This window comes from Moschus berezovskii, chromosome 23, assembly GCF_049115385.1.
Source record: "Moschus berezovskii isolate FMDL1 chromosome 23, NW_MosBer_1.0, whole genome shotgun sequence".
In the NCBI taxonomy this organism is placed as follows: domain Eukaryota; kingdom Metazoa; phylum Chordata; class Mammalia; order Artiodactyla; family Moschidae; genus Moschus; species Moschus berezovskii.
The window spans coordinates 25,253,230-25,276,440 of record NC_142482.1 but is presented as its reverse complement, the minus strand read 5'-3'; the positions used below and the strand labels follow the sequence as shown (position 1 = coordinate 25,276,440).

Genomic DNA, 23,211 nt, shown 5'->3' with positions numbered 1-23,211 from the left:
CCAACACTACAGTTCAAAAGCATCAATTCTTCAGTGATCAGCTTTCTTTATGGTCCAGCTCTCACATCCATACATGACTACTGGAAAAACCAAAGCTTTGACTAGACGGACCTTTGGTGGCAAAGTAATGTCTCTGCTTTTCAATATGCTGTCTAGGTTGATCATAGCTTTCCTTCCAAAGAGCAAGTGTCTTTTAATTTCATGAATGCAGTCACTGTCTGCAGTGATTTTGGAACCCAAGAAAATAAAGTCTGTCACTGTTTCCATTGTTTCCCTATCTATGTGCCATGAACTACACTTGCATAGTTCTTTTTATACGCCAGACCATCTTCCAAACACTTAACATATGTGACCTAGTTGAGTCCTCTCAACAGATACTGTCACTGTCTCCATTGTGCAGATGAGAAAACTGAGGCACACTGACACACCTGCTTACCCAAAGTTGCCCAGCAAATGACCTGGCTGGTCTGCAGATGAGGGAGCCTGGCTCCAGAGTCCATGCTGTCTTGTTTGGCTGCCTCTCAGTGAGTCCTGCTGGAGAGGGGGCTCTGTACATAATGAAAGTATAGTCCTCTTACGATGGAAAATTACTTTCTTGTGTCCTCACCTATGAATGATAGTTGGACTGTGTATAAAATTCAGGTTGACAATTATTTCCCTCCATTGTCTCCTGGGCCTGTTGCTGTCACTGAGGTGGTGGCTATTGTCTGACTTGTTCTTTGCAGGTTCCCTGGGGCCTGGTAATAGTGGGTCTTTTCCCCTGAAGTTCTGCAGCTGCACTGTGATATGTGCAGGGGTAGATTTATTTTTATTTATCCTGCTCAATGCTCAGAGTGCACTGTCAACCCAAGAGCTTATGTTTTTCTTCAATTCTGGAAAAATCTCAGCTGCTATCTTTTCAAATATTGCCTCATTCCCTTCTCCTAGGACTCTTATCAGACTGATGATGAAGCCTCTCAGTCACTTCTCTGTGACTCTTAACTGCTCTTGTCAGCTTTACCTCTTGTTTTCTGTGCTGTGTTTGGGATGGATTTTTCTATGCTATCTTCCAGTTCACTAATTCACTCTTAAAATATGTCCAGTCTGGGGTTTAGTCCCTTATCCCTTCTATTATTTTTGTTTGTTTGTTTCAATGATTCTAGTTTTCTTTTCAAAATTTCTTTTCTATACACTTGCTCTTATTTCATTTATATTAATTCCTATTTGCTGCATGATTTCTTGTTCCTTTTAAAGAAAACTTACACCTGCATTCACCTCTTTGAGTATTCTCAACATGCTTATTTTGAAGTCTGTCTTGGGAGTGTAGACTGGAACAGTTGTAATGAAGAATAGTGTTAATTCAAAACACCAATCTGCTGAGACCCAGCAAAGGAGATTTCTCACAGACTTACAAGACTCCGTGATGAATGGCCATCACAGCACTACTTCTGTTCATGGAAATGGGGGCAATCTAGTTGTTCCAGCCTCCAGAAAGGGAAGTAAAATTTGGGAGTCGGGGGTACTTACTATGAAATGTATGTAGCAGTTACAAACTGAGAATTAGATGCACATATAGCAAAAGAGGTAGATGTCAGAAACACAGTACTGATAAATAAGCAGGAAACAGAATGAGATCGGTAGCACAGTGTTACTTCTATAACTTAAAAATTGCACAGAAAGCTTATAATGCTGATTGTAATATTACATATAACACAGAGATGCACATCAAACAAATTGGTATGTGTGCCTGCTAGAGGAAGAGGAGAATAATAGGGATGGGGGTGGGGTGTAAGGCATGGGGATAAAAATGCACATACACACACACACAGACACACACACAGATACATAAACATAGACATACACACACAGACACACACACAGACATACACACACAGATATACACACATGCTAATAGACATACACACACAGACACATACACACATGCACATAGACATGCACACACACAGACATACATACACAGAGACATACACATACATACACGCACACACACAGATACACACACAAATACACACACAGAGACATACGTACACACAGAGACATACACACACACACACACGCACACACAGAGGAGGCTTTCTCCAGACTTATGAGGATGGCGTGCAGTAAACGGAAGAGCAAGACTAATTCAACCCTCTGTGCTTCCGTATCAATAAATATCTTCTTCTGCCTGTCCAGAAAACTACTTTTTCACATCTCACAAATTCATGTCCCAACTATTGATTCTGCTGTCTTTTCTTAGCACTAGATTTATTCATATGTTTTGGCATTCGGGTGGACAGGTTCATTTTTAATGAAAGCCACTTTCTTTCTCTTTCTCCCGGTCCCCTGTGCTCACCCCTTTCTGTCTGACAGCCCCTCCAGGGCCCCAATCCAGAAGCAGCTCTAAGAAGGACAATCTGAAGCCGCTGCTCCCAGTGGTGCTGGGATGGGATTGTGGCCGACCCAGTCAGAAAGTCGGTGGGCATCTCGGCTCAGCCAACAGAGACTGAGTTTGCTCTTTCTTCCATCTTGGGCCTGCATGGGGCATGAACTCAGCCCCAGGTGGGTCAGGAAGAACTAGTTTCCCTCCGTCCCCTTTCACTCATAGGCTGGGTGGCAGGGAGTCTCCCCTCGACCAGCAGCTTCAAACTGTGTCTTACACAGCACACTCTTGGTCTTCTTCCTGCTTCTGGACCGGAGTCCTGAGGCTGAAGGCTTCAGTTCAGTTCAGTTCAGTCGCTCAGTCATGTCCGACTCTTTGCGACCCCATGAATCACAGCACACCAGGGCTCCCTGTCCATCACCAACTCCCGGAGTTCACTCAAACGCACGTCCATCAAGTCGGTGATGCCATCCAGCCATCTCATTCTCTGTCATCCCCTTCTCCTCCTGCCCCCAATCCCTCCCAGCATCAGAGTCTTTTCCAGTGAGTCAACTCTTCGCATGAGGTGGCCAAATATTGGAGTTTTCAGCTTTAGCATCAGTCGTTCCAATGAACACCCAGGATTGATCTCCTTTAGGATGGACTGGTTGGATCTCCTTGCGGTACAAGGGACTCTCAAGAGTCTTCTCCAACACCACAGTTCAAAAGCATCAATTCTTCGGTGATCAGCTTTCTTCACAGTCCAACTCTCACATCCATACATGACCACGGGAAAAACCATAGCCTTGGCTAGACGGACCTTTGTTGGCAAAGTAATGTCTCTGCTTTTTCATATACTATCTAGGTTGGTCGTAACTTTCCTTCCAAGGAGTAAGCGTCTTTTAATTTCATGGCTGCAATCAGCATCCGCAGTGATTTTGGAGCCCAAAAAAATAAAGTCTGACACTGTTCCCACTGTTTCCCCATCTATTGCCCACGAAGTGATGGGACCAGATGCCATGATCTTTGTTTTCTGAATGTTGATCTTCAAGCCAACTTTTTCACTCTCCTCTTTCACTTTCATCAAGAGGCTTTTGAGTTCCTCTTCACTTTCTGCCATAAGGGTAGTGTCATCTGCATATCTGAGGTTATTGATATTTCTCCCAGCAATCTTGATTCCAGCTTGTACTTCTTCCTTGTTTTCTGAATGTTGATCTTCAAGCCAACTTTTTCACTCTCCTCTTTCACTTTCATCAGAGGCTTTTGAGTTCCTCTTCACTTTCTGCCATAAGGGTAGTGTCATCTGCATATCTGAGGTTATTGATATTTCTCCCAGCAATCTTGATTCCAGCTTGTACTTCTTCCAGCCCAGCATTCCTCATGATGTACTCTGCATATAAGTTAAATAGGCAGGGTGACAATATACAGCTTTGACATACTCCTTTTCCTATTTGGAACCAGTCTGTTGTTCCTTGTCCAGTTCTAACTGTTGCTTCCTGACCTGCATACAGGTTTCTCAAGAGGCAGGTCAGGTGGTGTGGTATTCCCATCTCTTTCAGAATTTTCCACAGTTTATTGTGATCCACACAGTCAAAGGCTTTGGCATAGTCAATGAAGCAGAAATAGATGTTTTTCTGGAACTCTCTTGCTTTCTCCATGATCCAGCGGATGTTGGCAATTTGATCTCTGGTGCCTCTGCCTTTTCTAAAACCTGCTTGAACATCTGGAAGTTCACGGTTCACGTACTGCTGAAGCCTGGCTTGGGGAATTTTGAGCATGACCTTACTAGCGTGTGAGATGAGTGCAATTGTGCGGTAGTTTGAGCATTCTTTGGCATTGCCTTTGGAAGCTCCGCTTTCTATTGTGCATTTCTGTCCCACTTCTGGTCTTCAGAAATATGTCTTTTCATCTAACCCAGCAAAGCCTTCTCGATAGTCTTTTTTAATCTTACCCACCATTGCTGAGGTGGGAAGAGGTGATTCTTGCCTCAGTAAGTTCTCAAATTACACAGACATGTTTAGATAAAGCCTGATAAAATATATATTAGCAAGGAGGAGATGAAGGTGCCTGATTTTAAGACTTCACGTGATTTATGTACTCATTTATTGGAAATTCATCTAAGATTTCACACTTGCTTTATGCGAGGCCCATTCTTTTTACTAACAGCCTTACAAACCATTCAGGGAATACAACCTATGGTAATCACAGTCCTCTGTTTAGAATACAGAGAAACCAGCTTCCATGTCACAGTCGAAAGAAATGCTCCAAATTCAGAAGCACTAACTAGACCTTCCCTTTCAAAGAGGCCCCTTGCAGAAAACATTCTCTGTGTTCTCCATGCACCCCAGTCCTGCTACTGAAGTGTATTTTCATTTGATTTCCCTGGGCTACAATACAATAGTAGTGTAGTCAAATAGAAGAAGAGATTTCTACCTGGGTCCAAAGCCCTTTGGGATTACCTAGGACTCTAGTATAAGCCATCCTCCCTCCCTCAACCAATGTACACCTGACCTTCTCCACTCTATTACCCCAACAGCTCTCTTTGGCTGGAATGGCTTTCCCAACCCCCCCTTAACCCCTCTACTCTTTCTAGAACCCACTCAAATTTCACCTTTAGTAATTATGCCTTTCCCAACACCACTAGCCCGCCTTTTCCTCCTTTCAACTTCCCTCTACCATTGACCGACGTTGAGTCCTTCAGAGTCTGTCACCTTATAAATATAGTTTCCTTCCAATATGTCTGAAAGTGCCTCAATGCCTAAAGCTAGTGTCTTGTGTCACAGACACTGGTTTGTTATCTTCTGATTCCATCCAAGAGTCTTCAGATACAAGAAAGCAGATATTATCAGTTATATTATTATTCCCTAGTTTTCAAATTATATAAAATTGAGGCTTAGAGATGTTAAGTAAACTGCCATACTAGAAAGTAACAGAGTTGGAATTTGAACTTGAATCAAAATCACTGCAGACAGTGACTGCAGTCATAAAGTTAAAAGATTCTTGCTTCTTGGAATAAAAGCTATGACAAACCTAGACAGTGTATTAAAAAGTAGAGATATCACTTTGCCAACAAAGGTCCATATAGTCACAGCTATGGTTTTTCCAGTAGCTATGTATGGATGTGAGAGTTGGACCATAAAGAAGGCTGAGTACCAAAGAATTGATGCTTTTGAACTGTGTTGTTGGAGAAGACTCTTGAGAGTCCCTTGGACTGCAAGGAGATGAAACCAGTCAATCCTAAAGGAATTCAACCCTAAATATTCATTGAAAGGACTGATGTTTAAGCTTCAATAGTTTGGTCACCTGATGTGAAGAGCTGACTCACTGGAAAAGACCCTGATGCTGGGAAAGATTGAAGGCAGGAGGAGAAGGGGACAACAGAGGATGAGATGGTTGGATGGCATCACCCACTCGACGGACATGAGTTTGAGGAAACTCTGGGAGATGGTGAAGGACAGGGGAGCCTGGTGGGCTGCAATCCATAGGGCTGCAAAGAATCAGACACGACTTAGTAGTAGTGTAGTGTTAGTCACTCAGTCGTGTCTGACTCTGCAACCCCATGGACTGTAGCCCTCCAGGCTCCTCTGTCCATAGGATTCTCCAGGCAAGAATACTGGAGTGGATTGACATTCCCTTTTCCAGAAGATCTTCCTGACTCAGGGATTAAACCCACGTCTCCTGCATTGCAGGCAGATTCTTTACCATCTGAGCTACAGGGAAGTCCTTAGCAACTGAACAGTAACAACTCTTGACCTACACATTTGCAATCACTTTGTAGTATAAACAAAATGGCCAAGAGGTTTGCTTCATCTCAAGTCCAACTTCAACCGACTGGTTATCACTGCCCAAAGTGCTGGGTTGAAGAGCCAAAGTCGGGCTCAGCAGGAAAGCAAACCGTCCACAACAGAGGAGCAAGGTCTGCTGTGGGTTCAGCTTTTTCAAGGAAGAGCACGTGGGCCCCCTGTTTCCCATCCACCACATCATACTAACTTTCCTGAGTTGGAACAGAGTCTTCTATCAGTCTAGTCTGTATGTTCCATAGCACTTAGAACATAGTGCTTAACACAGAGTGAAGGAGCAATAAATAGGTATTGCTTGACTGTAACATCAGCATCCTCAGTAAGGCACTGCATGGTGGAAGCTGCACAAACAGCTTGCAACAACTACACTGGGCGAACGCAAGTGAAGGGCTCTGGTCTGGACCAGCTAAGCAGCTTTCACTTGGCACATGATTTCAAACTGATATGCATGCAAAATAGAGTATGAAGCTTCAGGAAAATTGTTTCATCCAGAAAACTGAGTATCAGTTTGAAAAATGAGTTTTGCTTCTGCGTGATGGTTATACCTCTCAGATGAGCTACCACTTGGTACAGACAAACTGTATACAAGGAAGTGCACCGCCTCCATGTACCCTCCACGTGGTTGTTTCTAAGGCCCTGCATCTCTTCTGGAGCTCTGTGCACTCCTGCACCCCTTGCTGCCACCCCTACTCTGTTAATTAATGAATCTGAAAGGGAGCGAAGGTGTTTCTAGCATGTACCGTTGTCAATTACCAGAGACCAAATTACTAATTACCACCATTCTCCTACAAGCAGAGCGCTCCTCCCCTCCGTGGCATCTCCTGCCTCGGGTTGGGAGTCCTCTGTTTCTGTTTCATCTCTTTTCCATACCTCAGGACAGGGACGTGTCCAGGAACCCAGGCCAAAAGCAGCAGATTTATCACCATGCTAATGACAGCAAGCTGCATGCAGAGTGATTTCTGCAATCCCCCTCAACTCCTTTTGCCAAGACCTGTGGAGCTGCAAGATCCAGCCGATTACAGAGACTGTTATCATCGCATGAAGAATGGCTCTGTTGGAAGATGCAATTAGGTATCAGCCATGAGGCTATCTTTAGAAGCTTGTTGGCGAAGATCTCAAAAACAAAAATCGCCCTGTGGCGGATTTGTAGATGTTAGCCAAATTGGCCAAAACTGAGAATCACTAAACACGTTTTCAACCTACCATTATCAATATGCGGCGTTCTGATGACCCACCTCGTGTCCCCTAGGTACGGCTCGCTGTTCAGGGAGTGGGTGTCTCTGTTTGCAGAGTTTGTGGAACTCTCAATCCTGGTGGCAAAACCTCCCTCTCTATTTTCATGAGCACCATTTCCTAGCCTGGGATGGTGAGAATCTTTTACCCTATCATTCCAAAATAGCTTCCCCAGGCCTTGGGAATGGAGAAGGAAATGACAACCCACTCCAGTATTCTTGCCTGGGAAATCCCATGGACAGAGGAGCCTGGCGGGTTAATGCCCATGGGGTCACAAAGAGTCCGACACGACTGAGTAACTAACCTGCAACCAGGCTTGTGAAAATGGCCCTGTGGGAGGCACGTAGACGAGGAGGCACCTGGTCAGAGAGACAAGTTGTCAGGGAAGCCAGCTGTTGAGGATATTCCTGGCGGGGAAGCTTGTTGTCATCAGGGAAGTAGTTTCCAGAGGGGCAGGCAGCCCCATGTGGCTCTAAAGGAGCAGGTCGTTGTCCAGTCTCATTAGGAGGGAGGCATGCAGGCACATGAGGCTTCCCTGGTAGCTCAGATAGTAAAGAATCCGCCTGCAATGTAGGAGACCTCGGTTCAATTCCTGGGTCGGGAAGATGGAAGATCCCCTGGAGAAGGGATAGGCTACCCACTCCAGTATTCTTGGGCTTCTCTGGTGGCTCAGACGGTAAAAGAATCCACGTGCAATGCAGAAGACCTGGGTTCAATCCCTAGGTCAGGAAAATTCCCTGGAGGAGGGCATGGCACCCCACTCCAGTGTTCTTGCCTGGAGAGAATCCCCATGGACAGAAGAGCCTGGCAGGCTACGGTCCATGTGGTGGCAAAGAGTCGGACATGACCGAGTGACTAAGCACAGCACAATACCCAGGCACATAAGAGGCTTGTGGTGCAAGGCACTGTGCAGATACCCAAGAAACCAGCCAGGAACCACGTAGCATCAGCGCTCCCTACTGTGGACCTGAGAAAGACCTTGATGACCTCCTCAAAATCAAGAGATTGGTCTCAAGGGGCACTGCGCTTGCCACAGCACTGTCTCCTTTTATCTGAAGAGTGTATATGCCATGCTTCTTTAAAAATCAAGTCAGCAATGTTGGAGGCTCAACCCAGCACCGCCTCTGTGCCCCCAGCTTGTTGACTCTGCTGGCACAGACAGTACGATCATGTGGGGAAGAGACTGTTCCAGGTTTCAGGTCCTGATAGCTCAAGGCTCGTCCAGTACTCATCCTTGAGCCAGGTTCCCACCTCCCCACTCCCTTCTAACACAGTCCCTATATTCTCACTGGCCCCCACTTGGAACTGGGGTGTGATGATTGCTCTGCCTAGTCCTTGGCTCCCTCTCTGTGCCTAGTCCTCTCTGGGGGGGACACTGGAAGTCATGGCAGACTTGCACTGTGACACCCCCAGAGATAGTGGTCTCCAAAGTGAAGCTGAGGGACCTGGGGATGTTTAACCCAGAAAGGACATGTTTAAGTGGAGAAACCATAGCATCCTCAGATGTATGAAGGGGTCTCACTGACCATGAGAGAGGATCCTTTTTCTATGCTGTTCCAGGGAACAGACCAAGTCCATATGGGAAAATTACAAGGAGTCAAGCATCAACACATCAGTAATTCCTTATGTATGGTTTAACCGGTGGAACAGCCCAGGTACATGCAAGTGAGAGGTGAAATGACCATTTCATTCTGTAGAAGGGACTCATCAACTAGGTGGGGAAATTAAACTGAATGGCCTCTGCCATCCCTCCCAACCTTAATAGTCTAGGAATGCCCTAGAACTTTCAGGGAATGACCAGGTCTCCTGTGACCACTTCGCTGGAAACTCGGTTCCGGCGTAGCCTTTGACACATGTGCTGTGCTCAGTCGCTTCAGTCGTGTCCAACTCTTTGCAATACTAGGGACTGTAGCCCACCAAGCTCCTCCATGGGATTCTCCAGGGAAGAACACCAGAGTGGGTTGCCGTGCCCTCCTCCAGCGGATCTTTCTGACCCCGGGATTCCACCTACATCTCTAGTCTCCTGCATTGGCAGGCAGGCTCTGTACCACTAGCACCACCTGGGAAGCCATCTGAGACCCAGAATGTACTTTATACAGGAAGGAAGCAGTGAAGTTCCCAGGCTCTCTCAGAATCCCCCAGTGGCCTGCTCGCGTATCCCAAATGGGATGTGCAGTGCAGACAGCGCTGACATGTTAACAAGTGCGTGGAGCCCCGGGACATAAACAAACCCCAGGGAGGCCGCTGCAGCCAGGCCTCAAGCACGGCATCACGGAGCTTCAGAGATGGGGGAAGCCAGGCGGTCATTCCGTCCCAGCTCCTACCCCAGGCAGGAATTCTCCGTCCAACAGCCCAACACGTAGCTGCCCAGCTTCTGCTTGAGCGCCTTCAGGAGGGGACCCACTGCTTTGCCAGGAGGTTTAGTCCATTTTGAGACAACTTAATCCACATGGAGACAGTCCTCGTGAGCCATTTCTTCCCCATACTGAGCCCCAAATCTGCCTTCGTTCAACTTGACTTTTACCCTCGGCAGTGGGACAGAAATAAATCTGTTCCCTCGGCCATATAACAGTGTTTAGATTTTGAAAGACAGCCATTGTCTCCAGAACTCCAAATATTTTTTTTTTTCCTGTCTAAACATCTCTAGTCACCTTAGCCATTTCTCACATGGTGTGGTTTCAGACCTCTCACCAGCCCAGTTATCATCTTTTAAGTATGTTCTGTTTTACGAATGGTCTTTACAAAAAGTAGCTCCTAGAACAAATAACCAACTACATTCTGACCACTGCAGGGTATGGTGGTGCTCTCACCTCCCTTGTTCCACTCACTGTGAGAAGTGAAAATGTTTTGTTTTGTTTTTAATTTTTATTTAATAAATGGTACAAAGCACAATGCCAAAAACATTAACAGTTAAAATTTCACCAAATGAAAAAATACTATAGAATACACAGTTGTAAAAAGCTACGTTAAGTTATTTTACAACTGCCTCAAGCTGCAAAAAGAAAAAAAAACCCAATACCATACCTAAGTTATTCCCCTCTGAGAAGTGAAAATGTTAGTCGCTCAGTCGTATCCGACTCTTTGGGGCCCAATGGACTGTAGCCCACCAGAATCCTCTGTCCGTGGAATTCTCCAGACAAGAATACTGGAGTTGGTTGCCATTTCCTCCAGGGAATCTTCCTGATCCAGGGATAAAATGAACCTGGGTCTCCTGCATTATAGATGGATTCTTTACCGTCTGAGCCAGCAGGGAAGCCACTAGACCTGTATTAATGCAATATGGTATTAGATGTGTTTCCTACCAAACGACCAACTGTTGTGTTCATATGAATGTTATCATCAACTGAAACCACAGTATTTTTTATTTGACACAGTTTCTTTGTAGATTAAAAGAAGTGGATTTCAAGGGGGCCCTATAAATTATTAGATATAATCCTTCCTCCCCCTGCATTAATAATGGACACACAGAACTATTTAACAGACTATGGCCCCAGCAAAGGTTATGAGGGACAGACTAATATAATCGAACCCACAGGTACTGGCTCCAAAGGTGGAGTGTCTGCTTACACTGATGTGCTAGGGGCCCAGTCTCTGCAGCCTCTGCTTCCAGACGTCCAGGGCAGGAAGGGCTCTTCTTGGAAGCTGCACCCACCTTTAAAAATGTTTTTTATTTATCTACTTTTCTGTGCCAGGTCTTATTTGCAGCGTGTGGGATCTTTAGTTGTGGCATGTGGGATCTAGTTCCCTGACCAGGGCTCGAACCCGGGACCCCTGCCCTGGGAGCACGGAGTCTCCAGGGAGGAGAGGTCCCTGTGCCCACTTTTGTCTTTCTCACCCTGCCTAAGGTTTTTAAACCGCCACCTGCTTCCAAGGCCGCCTCTTCCTCCAGCCCGCTGAGGACTCACCGGGGTTTCCTTTGTGTCTTTGACAGGTCGCCTGAAGGAGGAAATCACCCAGCGGCACATGCAGCAGGTGGCTTTAGGTGGGTCCAGAGTGGAGCCTGCAGGCAGACGGTGACAGTAACACAGACTGAGCTGGTCTGGGGGACCCACGCCTAGCTGGACCTCAGGAAGGTCAGGAGTGGGGAGGACTGCCGTCAGGGCAGCTTCCTCTGGACGCCCCTCCTCTCTGGCACCAGGCTCCCCCTCCAGCGTGCTTGCTTCTGGCAGTCAGCACCTGTCACGCACCCTCCCAGAAGCTGCCTCATCCTCTGACCTTTTCCACCCCACATTCCAACCTGAACTCACCCACTGTATCCCAGCTCCTCAGGGTCCTACTCGGAGCTTGACTAGCTAATCCCAGAAGGGACAGTTGTGACGAAAACAGCTCCCAGTGGCTGAACTCTCTCTGAGCACTGTTTTGTGTGCCCAGCAGTCCTGACGCCAGCGCCTTTTCTGGATGAAGGTGATTCAGTGGCTTGCCCAGGGTCACAGGCTAGCAACTGTCGGTGCTAGGACTTGAACCAGGTCTCTGAGTCCACCCTAGATGCCCTTGGTCCCCGTGCTATTTACTGCCCACAGCAATGATGGGCCCATAGTGCAAGCACCAAACCAACAGAGTGATATTCTGAGAGGCCCTGGGCACCTTTTAGGCAGTGGGCATCCACTGAAAATGCCCCCTTGTGATACACAACCAAGGAAGTCACCCAGGGAAAGCGTTCAGCTCCCTGGAAAACTGGCGGAACAGGGTTCCTGGGCAGGACCCCCTGTCCTCACCGCCTAGCTGGGGATCAAGCCTTCTAGAGCTTTGATTAAATAAGCTATTCTTGTGTCCCAAGCAAGAGGGTTTCCCAGAGAACGTCTGACCCCCAGAATCATCTGCAGCTGGAGAAACCTTGCACCCAGGGTCTCTGGGGGCTATGGAGCTGAGCCCCAGCATCATGAGGGTAATCCATTTGACTCTAGTAACTTGGATTAAGGGGGAGATTGGTTGTTCAGTTTTGGTCACAACAATGATCATATCAAGTAACTAGAGATTACATCAGAAACGTACAACAAGGAAGCCTAAGACGCACAGACAGAACCCAAGCTTTTTCCTGTTGGGCCTGGGACTGAAGGGTCAGGCAGACATGTGGGGCCTGCCCTCCTCTTGCCAGAGGCCTGTGCAGGGGCTGAGAGCTGAGATTCTGTGCGGGGTCGGCAGAGCACCTTCTTCCAAATGCAGCCAGGGCTCCCAGGGTCCTCACTCCCAGGGCTAGGCTTGCGCGGGGGACAAGGACCTCCACTGGAAGCTGTGTCAAGGTGCAGGTCACTGGATGGGGAGTTGTCCCTGGGGCTGCCCCCTGGGCCTCTTCTCCAGTGTCCATCATGCTTATTGAACAGAAACAATGATGTGGAAAATACCACTGAAATCATTCCAAGGGCAGTTTTGCTCTAGGGCCTGGGGAGCCACTTCCATGGCCTTCAGGGCAGGAGGTGCTCCAGTCTTCCTGCCCTTCCAGTCCCGACCCTGCCACGAATCCTCCGCTCACCTCTCTGGAGCCTTCTTCCAAAGTATAGCCGGTGTCAGGTTCAGCAGGGCCCAGCTTTGCCCGAAGTTATCAGCAAACCTCAAACGAGAAACACTGTGGCTGAGTCTAATTAAGAGCACTTGAAATGCCTATTTATCTTAGAAGCCGACTACCCCAATTAAAGAGGAAGTGGTACCATCTCCAGCTGCCATCTTGAGATCAAACACCACGTTGCTGTCCAGGCGCCTTGGGAGCGTGTCTGACGGGTCTGTGGACCCGCTGGTGCGCTGTGTCCCAGGGGACCTCAGTTCAGAAACTTCCCCTTGAGAGAAAGTCTCGATGCAGCCGGTCGCTTGCAGTGCCATTTCCCGCCTTAACCCTTGCCCTTCAGACTAGCGATGGGGCTGAAGGCCAGGACCCACAGCTTCTGTAAGAGCACAGACAATGCACTCGGTGTATTTGGCTTCCTGACGTTCTGTGGGCTGCGGCGGCGCGATGGGACGGTGACCACGCCCGCTCTCGCCCTCCCACTCCCGTGGTTTGTCCGTGTGGCAGCCCCTTCCCTGTCTGGTCTGTTTCTTGGTCTGCTTCTTCTCCTCTCTACTTTCCCTCCATTTCTGATACTCCCTTTGGTAGTATTTCTTTCTTTTGCTTCCATGTTCCTAAGTTTCCATGAGTGTGTAGCTGGGGGTTGGTTGGTTGGGTCTGGGATTTTGGGGGGTGTGGGTGTTCAGGGGTAATGAGCGAGTCTGAGAAGGAGAGGTTTTCTCATGTATTTTGCATAAGAATGTGTCTCTGTTTGTGGGAATAGACATATGCCCGAGAAAATTTGCAGAAAGGCAGTCTCGAAGAGCAGAAGTTTAATGGTGAGGTGAGAGGTGCCGTGGGGCTTCCCAGGTGGCGCTAGTGGTAAAGAACCCACCTGCCAAAGCAGAAGACATTAGAGACCTGGGTTCGATCCCTGGGTTGGAAAGATCCCCTGGAGGAGGGCATGGCAACCCACTCCAGTATTGTTGCCTGGAGAATCCCTATGGACAGAGGAGCCTGATGGGCTACAGTCCCTGGGGTCGCAAAGATTCAGACACGACTGGAGCAACAGCACGCACACGTTGTTCTATCCACTGTCCTCTTCCCACTGTAGCCCCAAACCAGGTCAACTTTGACCTTCCCCACAAGGCCTCACCTGCCCCCTTCTCCCCAGTCTGCTTGTCCTCCAGCCTCAGGCACGTCTGCTGGAGCACCACCCCTGTCCTGTAATTATTTATCTCCGTGTCTATTCTCCACATGAAAATATGAGCTCCTGGAAAGCTAGGTGCAGTCGAATACATCTCTGTCCCTGCAGCAGCTGGCACAGGCAATAAACAGGCCAGAGTCAAAGCTTCCCCAGATGACTCTGAGACTCACGCATCTTATAGAAGTGTAATGAGACATTTGAACATAAAATAAGTCCATTTAAAGGAAGTAGAAGGAGTAAATGCCTTTGGACCCCACAGTTGAGCAGATTACAACATGCAGGCAGTAAATCCGACTCTGTCTTATCTAGCCATGAAGCAGAAAGAGGAGCTCCCAGAGTTCCATAGTTTTCATTTTCTGACAACAGGAAGCATGCTAATTTATCTGCAGAAAGAGAATTTCTTCTGGGACTAAACAGAAAGCAGAATTTATTGTGAGGACCTTTGTACAAAGGACTCTGAGTGATAGTGAATGACATTGTCAACTGCAGTTTTGCAAAGGTCACCAAAATGTTGTCCAACAAGAGGGTTCTCGCATCGACCCTCTGTAGAAGCGAGAGGCCCGACAGGATGCATGACTCGCTGAGGGTGTCTCTGGGAGCGGTAAGGTGACGTGCCGGGTGCCCAGACCTCTGATGGCCACACGGAGCAAGAACAGGACGGGGAGAAGCCGCCCCAGGACTCAGGGCTGTGCCCTCTCTCTTAAGTATCTCTTCTGAGCAGTATCTGATCAGGGACTGGCTCTCCTTCAGCTCACAAGCAGAATTCTACCAAGTGTCTGTGATTAAAATTTAAAAGGTGCATGGCACTGACGAGTAGCATGGGAAATGTGACAGGTGAAAGCGAACACCAGGCCCTCGGAGCTCCAGGAACTGGGGATGTCACCAAGGACCTGGGCCTGAGCCGAGCCTAGAAGAATGGGCAGGACTCAGAACCTCAGAGAGGAGCATGGGGAGAGGGGCTGGGGTGTGTGTGTGCATGTGTGTGTATGTGTATGGGGGTGTCTGTGTGTATGTGTGTGTGTGTGTGGTATGTATGTATATGTATGTGGGGGGTATGTGTGTATATAGTCTGTGTGTGTGTGTGTATGGGGGGGTGTACGTATGTGGGGGGAGTGTACAGTGTGTGTGGTATGTATGTATATGTATGTGGGGGGGTGTGTGTGTATGTAGTCTGTGTGTATGTGTATATGGGGGTGTACGTATGTCGGGGGAGTGTGCAGTGTGTGTGGTATGTATGTATATGTATGTGGGGTGTGTGTGTGTATGTAGTCTGTGTGTGTATGTAGTCTGTGTGTGTATGTGGGGGGGGTGTACGTATGTGGGGGGAGTGTGCAGTGTGTGTGGTATGTATGTATATATATGTGGGGGGTGTGTGTGTATGTGGGGGGGTGTACGTATGTGGGGGGAGTGTGCAGTGTGTGTGGTATGTATATGTATGTGGGGTGTGTGTGTGTATGTAGTCTGTGTGTGTATGTGTGGGGGGGTGTACGTATGTGGGGGGAGTGTGCAGAGTGTGTGGTATGTATGTATATGTATGTGGGGTGTGTGTGTGTGTGTAGTCTGTGTGTGTATGTGTATATGGGGGCGTACGTATGCGGGGGGAGTGTGCAGAGTGTGTGGTATGTATGTATATGTATGTGGGGTGTGTGTGTGTGTGTAGTCTGTGTGTGTATGTGTGTGGGGGGTGTACGTATGTGGTGGGAGTGTGCAGTGTGTGTGGTATGTATGTATATGTATGTGGGGTGTATGTGTGTATGTAGTCTGTGTGTGTATGTGTGTATGTGTGTATGGGGGGTGTACGTATGTGGGGGGAGTGTGCAGTGTGTGTGGTATGTATGTATATGTATGTGGGGTGTGTGTGTGTGTGTAGTCTGTGTGTGTATGTGTGTGGGGGGTGTACGTATGTGGTGGGAGTGTGCAGTGTGTGTGGTATGTATGTATATGTATGTGGGGTGTATGTGTGTATGTAGTCTGTGTGTGTATGTGTGTATGTGTGTATGGGGGGTGTACGTATGTGGGGGGAGTGTGCAGTGTGTGTGGTATGTATGTATATGTATGTGGGGTGTGTGTGTGTGTGTAGTCTGTGTGTGTATGTGTGTGGGGGGTGTACGTATGTGGGGGGAGTGTGCAGTGTGTGTGGTATGTATGTATATGTATGTGGGGTGTATGTGTGTATGTAGTCTGTGTGTGTATGTGTGTATGTGTGTATGGGGGGTGTACGTATGTGGGGGGAGTGTGCAGAGTGTGTGGTATGTATGTATATGTATGTGGGGTGTGTGTGTGTGTGTAGTCTGTGTGTGTATGTGTGTGGGGGGTGTACGTATGTGGTGGGAGTGTGCAGTGTGTGTGGTATGTATGTGTATGTATGTGGGGGTATGTGTGTATATAGTCTGTGTGTGTATGTAGTCTGTGTGTATGTGTGTGAGGGGTATATGTGTGTTTGTAGTGTGTGTGTGTTCATGCATATGGGGTGTATCTGTGTGGTATGTGTTTGTTTTGTGTGTGGAGGAGGTGGGGGGAGGATGACTGTGGGGAGTTGATCTGAAATCGTGCAGAAAATAGGCTAACACGGTGAGGAGGGCCAGTTTATTGAGAGCCTTGAACCTGAGCATTTCCCTCACAGGCAGTTGAGCCACTGGACATTCTTGAGCAAGGAAGGAAGTCTTGGTCGGAGAGGCCTTTTAGGAAAAGACAGCCCCAGGCAGGAGCACGTGTTCCTCAGCATTCGCTACTTGACTGACAAGTAAACAGTCTGCCCTGGGGACACCCCCTCGCCCACCTAGCCACCCAAGCCTGCGCCCAGCCCCTGCACTGGGCGCCTCCTCTGGGTACACACACCTGCAGCCCGGCCCAGGGGGGATGGTGCCCCTGCTGTCTCTGAGTAAACCTGCTGCAGACGCTGCCCAGCAAGATCTGGGGCCGCCTGGGAGCCCCACACTGACCACTCACCCTGCAGAAGCAGCCCTGACAGTAGCCCATGGTGGTCGCAGTGTCCTGTGGGCCCTCGAATGACCACCAGTCAGGGCCCCTAACCTGACCTGAATCCCAGCAGGGCCTCCAGGAGGGCTGGGAGGGGCCCTGACGGCTCCTCCCTGTTCCAGGTCTGAGTGCTCTGAGAAGCTTCTGTCTCCCAAGCAGAATCCCTGCAATGACCTCTTGTGGCGCCCCTGCCGTGCTCTACACACAGGCCACTGCCATTGCCACCTTCTGCCATTCAGCAGAAAATTGTTTAAGACTGAGTCTTGAAATACTCTTTTGGAGTTCTGAGCCTGGGAACCACAAATCTGAGAGAAAACAAAAAGCCAGACCATCATCAATTTATTCAGCAGATTTGACTGAGCACCCTTTGATCCAGACCAGGAATTCCAGGGTATGGAGAGGAACCCCTAATGGAGACAGCTTCAGGGACCCTCCTGGATCAGGCAACCCAGTGGTTTTCAGAATGGGCTCTGTGGGACCCCACAAGGGTGAGAGAATCCAGGGTATAAATGGCAGCACCCCCAGATTTTCACCTGGATCAACCAAAACAATTTCTATTTCTCTTCTTACCACTAAGCCTTTGTTTGAAAACAAACAAACAAACAAAAAAAGTTCGGTAGCTTTCAAGAACCTTCCTCCATCACAGTTGTGGAAACTGGAAGCTGGAGATCTCGGTCAGGTTCTGGTGAGGGCCCTCTCCTGGGTACAGACTGCTGGCTTCTCATTGTGTCCTCGCATAGTGGAAAGATCAAGCTAGATCTCTGGTCTCTTCTTAGAAAGGCACTAATCTCATTCATGAGGGGCCCCACCCTCATGACTGAATTACCTCCCAAAGGCCCCACCTGCAGATATCATCAAGTTAGGGCTTTGATTTCAGCATGTGAATTTGGAGCGGGGCGGGGGGGGCGGGGAGGACACATTCCATTGGTAGCAATCAAACACAGAAGACAAAATTCTAACCCCTCAACCTCATATGCTGGATTAAAATGTATCATGGCCATCTACTCCACCTGTCCCTGTGCTTGGCCAGTCTCAGCCCAGGAAAGGTCTCCGTGTTTGGTAGGTCCTACTCTATTGCCACTGTCGTGGAGCTGCTTGAGACCCTCCCACTTTCCCCAAAGAAACTGATGATGAATTTGGGGAAACCAGGGTTGTCTGTGCTCAGATACAAATGATGGGGTGCTGTGTCTTCCAGATAACCAAGAAGAAGCTCTGAGTGGTGCTTTGAAAATACTGGTGTTGGGCTTCCCTGATGGCTCAGGGGTAAAGAATCCACCTGCCAATGCAGGAGATGCTGGGTCCAGTGTAGCTGGGTTTTAGGGATGCCAAGCTTCCTGCGAATGTCTCTCTGGAAAGCCACCAAGACTGAGGCACGTGGTCACCACTTTTCAGTGAGGCTAAAGTGACGGTGGGTAGAATTGCCAAGGGACTCAGGCCCAGAGAGAAACCCTGAGTTCAGAATTGTGGGCTCTTCTGAAGAGTGAGGCAGCCTCCGTGGACTGGATGCAGGAAGGAGCAGCCTCTGCACAGACCTGCCCCGGGCAGAGTGGGGGATGCCAGGAGCCTCAGAAAGAGGGTCATTGTGCCAGGCTCTGGATGGCGCAACCAGAGTGAATGCTGAGGAGAAAGTGGAGGTACAGCTGGGGTCCCAGCAGGAAGGACTGGGGCGAGACAGAAGGAGGAGAGAGCTCTAGTTTGAGCAGAGGTGATCGCGGTCGGGAAGTGAGTGAGGAGACCAGACACACCTTCCTGTGAACACAGGGTGCTTCTGGGGTCCCCCTTGTACTGCTTGCCAGTCCACAATGACCCTCCGTGCAGGCTGCATCCTCCTCCAGGAATGCAGTGGGGGGAGCAATGTGGAAGGAGGGAAGCCCCCATCCCGGAGGCCTGATTGTGGCAGAGAGGCCCAGAGTGGACACAGAGGGGGTGACTCAGGCAGGAAGGGATGTGGCCGGCCTTCTGTGAGCAGGGTCCGTGCTTCAAACAGGCGAATGGAAGGATCTTGATTGACAACTGACCATATGAAGGGAATGGCAACCCACTCCAGTTTTCTTGCCTGGAGAATCCCATGGACAGGGGAGCCTGACAGGCTACAGTCCCTGGGGTTGCAACGAGTCAGACGTGACTGAGTGACACTTTCACTTTCACTATGGCCATCTGTCCTCTTGGAAATCGCCCATTCTGCCTGTAGGGAAGATGATGGGGATGAGTCGGGGCCAGAGAAATGATCCGCCACAGCCCTGGGTCTGCAGGGTATGCATCACACCGTTGAGTCTGAGCCAGCCACGGGCAGCAGCGGCGTTACGCAAAACCAGCACCAAGACGGGTGGCAGCACTGAGCTCCTGGCAGCCTGTGATGGCTCCAGTTGGCGATTCACTCGAGCCATTAAACAGGAAATTGTCTGATGGGGAAGCCAGAGCCTTTGCCTCTGAGCTGCTGACTGTCGTGCTCATTGAGCCTACTGACATCATCCATCTTCGGGACAATAGACAACGCTGACTTCTGAAAGGGGATGTGGCTGGGCGACCTGGGTTCTGTGAGACAGTCTAGCCCAAGGAGGCCCAGAGTGGGTATTTGGGAAGCGGACCCTGAGTCAGATAGCTGAGGCCACCTGCCAGAATGCTTCATGGCTCTGATGTCTCGTCTGCCATGGGAGAGCCACATAATTCACAGCCTCCTCCACACAGGGCCCTGGCCTTGCTCCCCGGAAGCCCACAGGGCCCCTTTCAGTAGTTCAGTTCAGTCACTAGTCATGTCCCACTCTTTGCGACCCCGTGGACTGCAGCACGCCAGGCCTCCCTCTCCATCACCAGCTCCGGGAGCTTATTCAAACTCATGTCCATCAAGTCAGAGATGCCATCCATCCATCTCATCCTCTATCATCCCCTTCTCTTCCTGCCTTCAGTCTTGTCCAGCATCAGGGTCTTTTCAAATGAGTCAGCTCTTCTCATCAGGTGGCCAGAGTGTTTGAGTGTCAGCTTCACCATCAGTCCTTCCAATGAATATTCAGGACTGATTTCCTTTAGGATGGACTCGTTGGATCTCCTTGCAGTCCAAGGGACTTTCGGTTGTACCTGACTGGAAGTGTCAATCCTGCCTTCCTTGAGACTCCTAGCAGACAGTTAAGGAGACAAGAAGGCTGGCTCGGAGTGTTCTGGGGGCTGACCTCAGGCGCCAGGCTCCCATGGGTAATGTGGATGAGACTGTTCCTCACACCCAGAGGCTAAGCTGCAAATGCCAAGTGGGATCAGGGTGCAGGCGGTGGGCTCAGTTAGGAAAGGGCAGTCCACACAGGTCAGCACACAGGACAGACTGGGGCTTCCTCTCAGCCCCCGAGCCCACATCAGAAAGGCATTCGCGCAAAAGAGCACCACCTGCAAATACCACGGGCGAGTCAATACCGACTTCAGTGATCTGCCCTGTGGCAGCCTTCACGGTGCGGGTCACTTGCAGAGGAAGAAGCACCAGCTTTGAAGTCAGGCAGAGCAGGGTCCTGACTCCGGCTCTTTTTACCAGTGGTGTGAACCCAGCAAAGGTCACTTCCCCTGTCAGAACTCAGTTTCCCGGTCTGTGATGGGAGCTACTACAGAAGAGCCACAGAGAGCCATGTGTTCAGATTTTATCCTCCACTTGCAAGGGCCAGGTGCAGGCGGCCCCAGCCCCACAGAGACTGTGACTTCTTGCTGCAAAGCCCTGAGTCCTTTTCCCCACAGCGGCTTCCAGAGATCTGGCAGGTGGGCGGGGGTAAAGTGCTATTCGGGCCCCCGCAGAGCGTCTTACCTGAACCCCCTGCAGGTCTGGCATCCTCGGTGACTCCCACATGAAGTACTTGCACGGAAACTGGATGTAGAGCCTTGAGCAGTTTCTCTTGAAGACTCTTTTGATGTGGACAGTTTTTAAAATCTTTATTGAATTTGTTACAATACTGTTTCTGTTTTATGTTTTTCGTTTTTCTGGCCACAAGGCATGTGGGGTCTTAGCTCCCTGACGAGGGATTGAACTTGTACCCCCTGCATTGGAAGGTGAAATCTTCGCTGGCCTGCCAGAGAAGTCCCTTGAGCAGTTTCTTAACAAAGCGTGAGCGTCGAATCACAGGGGCGTCTGCCGTCAAATCCTAACACGTGTGTCTGGGGTTGGGCCCAGGGGTCTCTTGCTTTTACAAGCTCCTTAGGTGATTCCCAGGTTCACCCCTGGACAAAAGAAATGAGATTCACACATTTCAAACATGGACTGACTGTAGGAGAGTTGTGGCGGGGGGGGGGGGGGGGCGGTGTGTGTGTAGGGTGCAGGGAGGTGATCTTTCCAGTGCCCCCAAAATCACACCAGGTATAAGCAGACCCGCGGGAGGCTGGCCTTCCCCACCAGCGCCCCTCTTGTCTTTACGCTGCTGATTCCCGAACACCTGACTCATCAGAGGAAGGGTTGGGACTGTGCAGCCCCGCTTGAAGTTCCGGTTAGTCTTTGAGGCTCGGGGGCTTCCTCCATATGTGACATTCAGACCCACAGCCGCTGGAATTAAGCCCTCCTTCCTCGCTTGTGTGTTGTTTGGGGGCCGGCTGTCCACAGTGTGACCTCCTGGGCCCCTCAGGACTGTGACCTCCTGTGCTCCTGGCCCAGCCAGGGGCCTGTGCTTGAAAGGAGGCGACTGTCAGGTGACCGGAGGCCCTGTCGCTGGCCGCAGGCCCAGTGGGCACGGAGACCCACCAAACCCAACTGCCCTTTACTTGCTCCCTCTGCCTCTGTTCCTGCTTAGCCGCTTTGTCTGGTTCCCATTGAGCTCCCAGCCCCTCTTTCTCTTTAGAGACGGCTGATAAGCCAAGCCTCAGGAAGCAGCAGAAGTAGCCAGGGGCCGTCTCCTGGTGGGGTTACAATGCATTTCACTCGGCAAACATCACTTTGGCAGAGAGGCCCCTTTGGTTGCCATGGCAACGTGGGTGGCTTGTGTCTTGGGGGTACGCTGTGCCCTCATTCTGGCTGCTCGAATCCCCGAGTCCCAGGTTTCTTTCCCAGATCCTTTCACCACCCTGGCGCCACCTCACATTAACTATTCTGTTCACAGCAGCTTTGTCTTAACCAGCAAATCAACTACTTGGCTTAGCCATCAAAGGAACAGATCATGCCATTCCCTCTCCTCAGCAGCCCCCAGCCTCTCAGCTCTCGCAAAGCCAACGTCCCCACCAGGCCCTTGAGGTCCTGTATGGTCTGACCTCAGGTGGCTCAGCTGGTGAAGAATCCACCTGAAATGCGGGAGACCTGGGTTCAACCCCTGGGTTGGTAAGATCCCCCTGGAGAAGGAAAAGACTACCCACTCCAGTATTCTGGCCTAGAGAATTCCATGTACCGTGTAGTCCATGGGGTCAAAAAGAGTCGGCCGCAACCTAGTGACTTTAACTTTCACACTTTCACTTCCCCCAGAGCAGGGTCTTCACTGCGACTCTCAGAGAGTTCCTTGGTCTGGGTCAAAAAGTGTTAAAAGGAAGAAGAGTCACAGCTTTTTTTTTTTTTAACAGACTCAGAGATGCATGTGCCCATTGCTGAAACTGTTAGGAAAGGAAATATTCACATTTCGAGTCCCATAGTTATCAGCTTGGCGTTGAGGTACTTCCTGACTTTTCCCAGAGAGGACAGGGGCCCATGAACACTGTGGGCGCCAAGGGCACCCTGGACATGGAGTCTGAACAAAGAGCAGAGGGACCAGTCCCTGCCCTCGGGGACTTGCGCTGCCTGGGTCTGGGGAACCCACGGGCGACTAGGACGGGCAGTCTGGATCACTAGGGCCACTAAGATGCACCGGCTCGGGGGACAGCACAGACTCCCTCTGGGAGGTCTATGGTGTCTATGGAGTGAGACGCTTGCTCAGCCAGTTAACAAGTGACAGGTGACCCTTGACACAAGGGAGAGAGAAACAGGTGCCCGGCAGATAAGGAATCCCAATCCGCTTAGCATATTTGTCAGTGAGTTAGACAGCAACATGAAAAGCAACCAAAAGGGAACGAATAGAGGCATGCCAGAATAAGGGCCCCTCACAGGCTAAACCCCCGATGAATGGGAAGTGTTGCATTTGGGATCCAAAGGACAGTGGCAGGGAAACAGAATGCATTTTGACAACCACTCATAAAAATAGGAACGTGTGTCAACCGACTACAAGATTAATAGAGGACAGTGATAAACTGA

General features: G+C 49.7%; 1 protein-coding gene across 2 annotated transcripts in view; it reads left to right on the top strand.

The window, feature by feature from the left end:
* The window catches only part of KIF6 (kinesin family member 6), a 421,191-nt gene that overhangs the window by 374,618 nt on the left and 23,362 nt on the right, over positions 1 to 23,211 (top strand). For both annotated transcript variants that reach the window (XM_088831062.1, XM_055406438.2), the window contains exon 16: positions 11,306 to 11,356. In XM_088831062.1, coding sequence (XP_088687188.1) covers positions 11,306 to 11,356 — 51 coding nt within the window. The remainder of the gene's footprint in view (positions 1 to 11,305; positions 11,357 to 23,211) is intronic.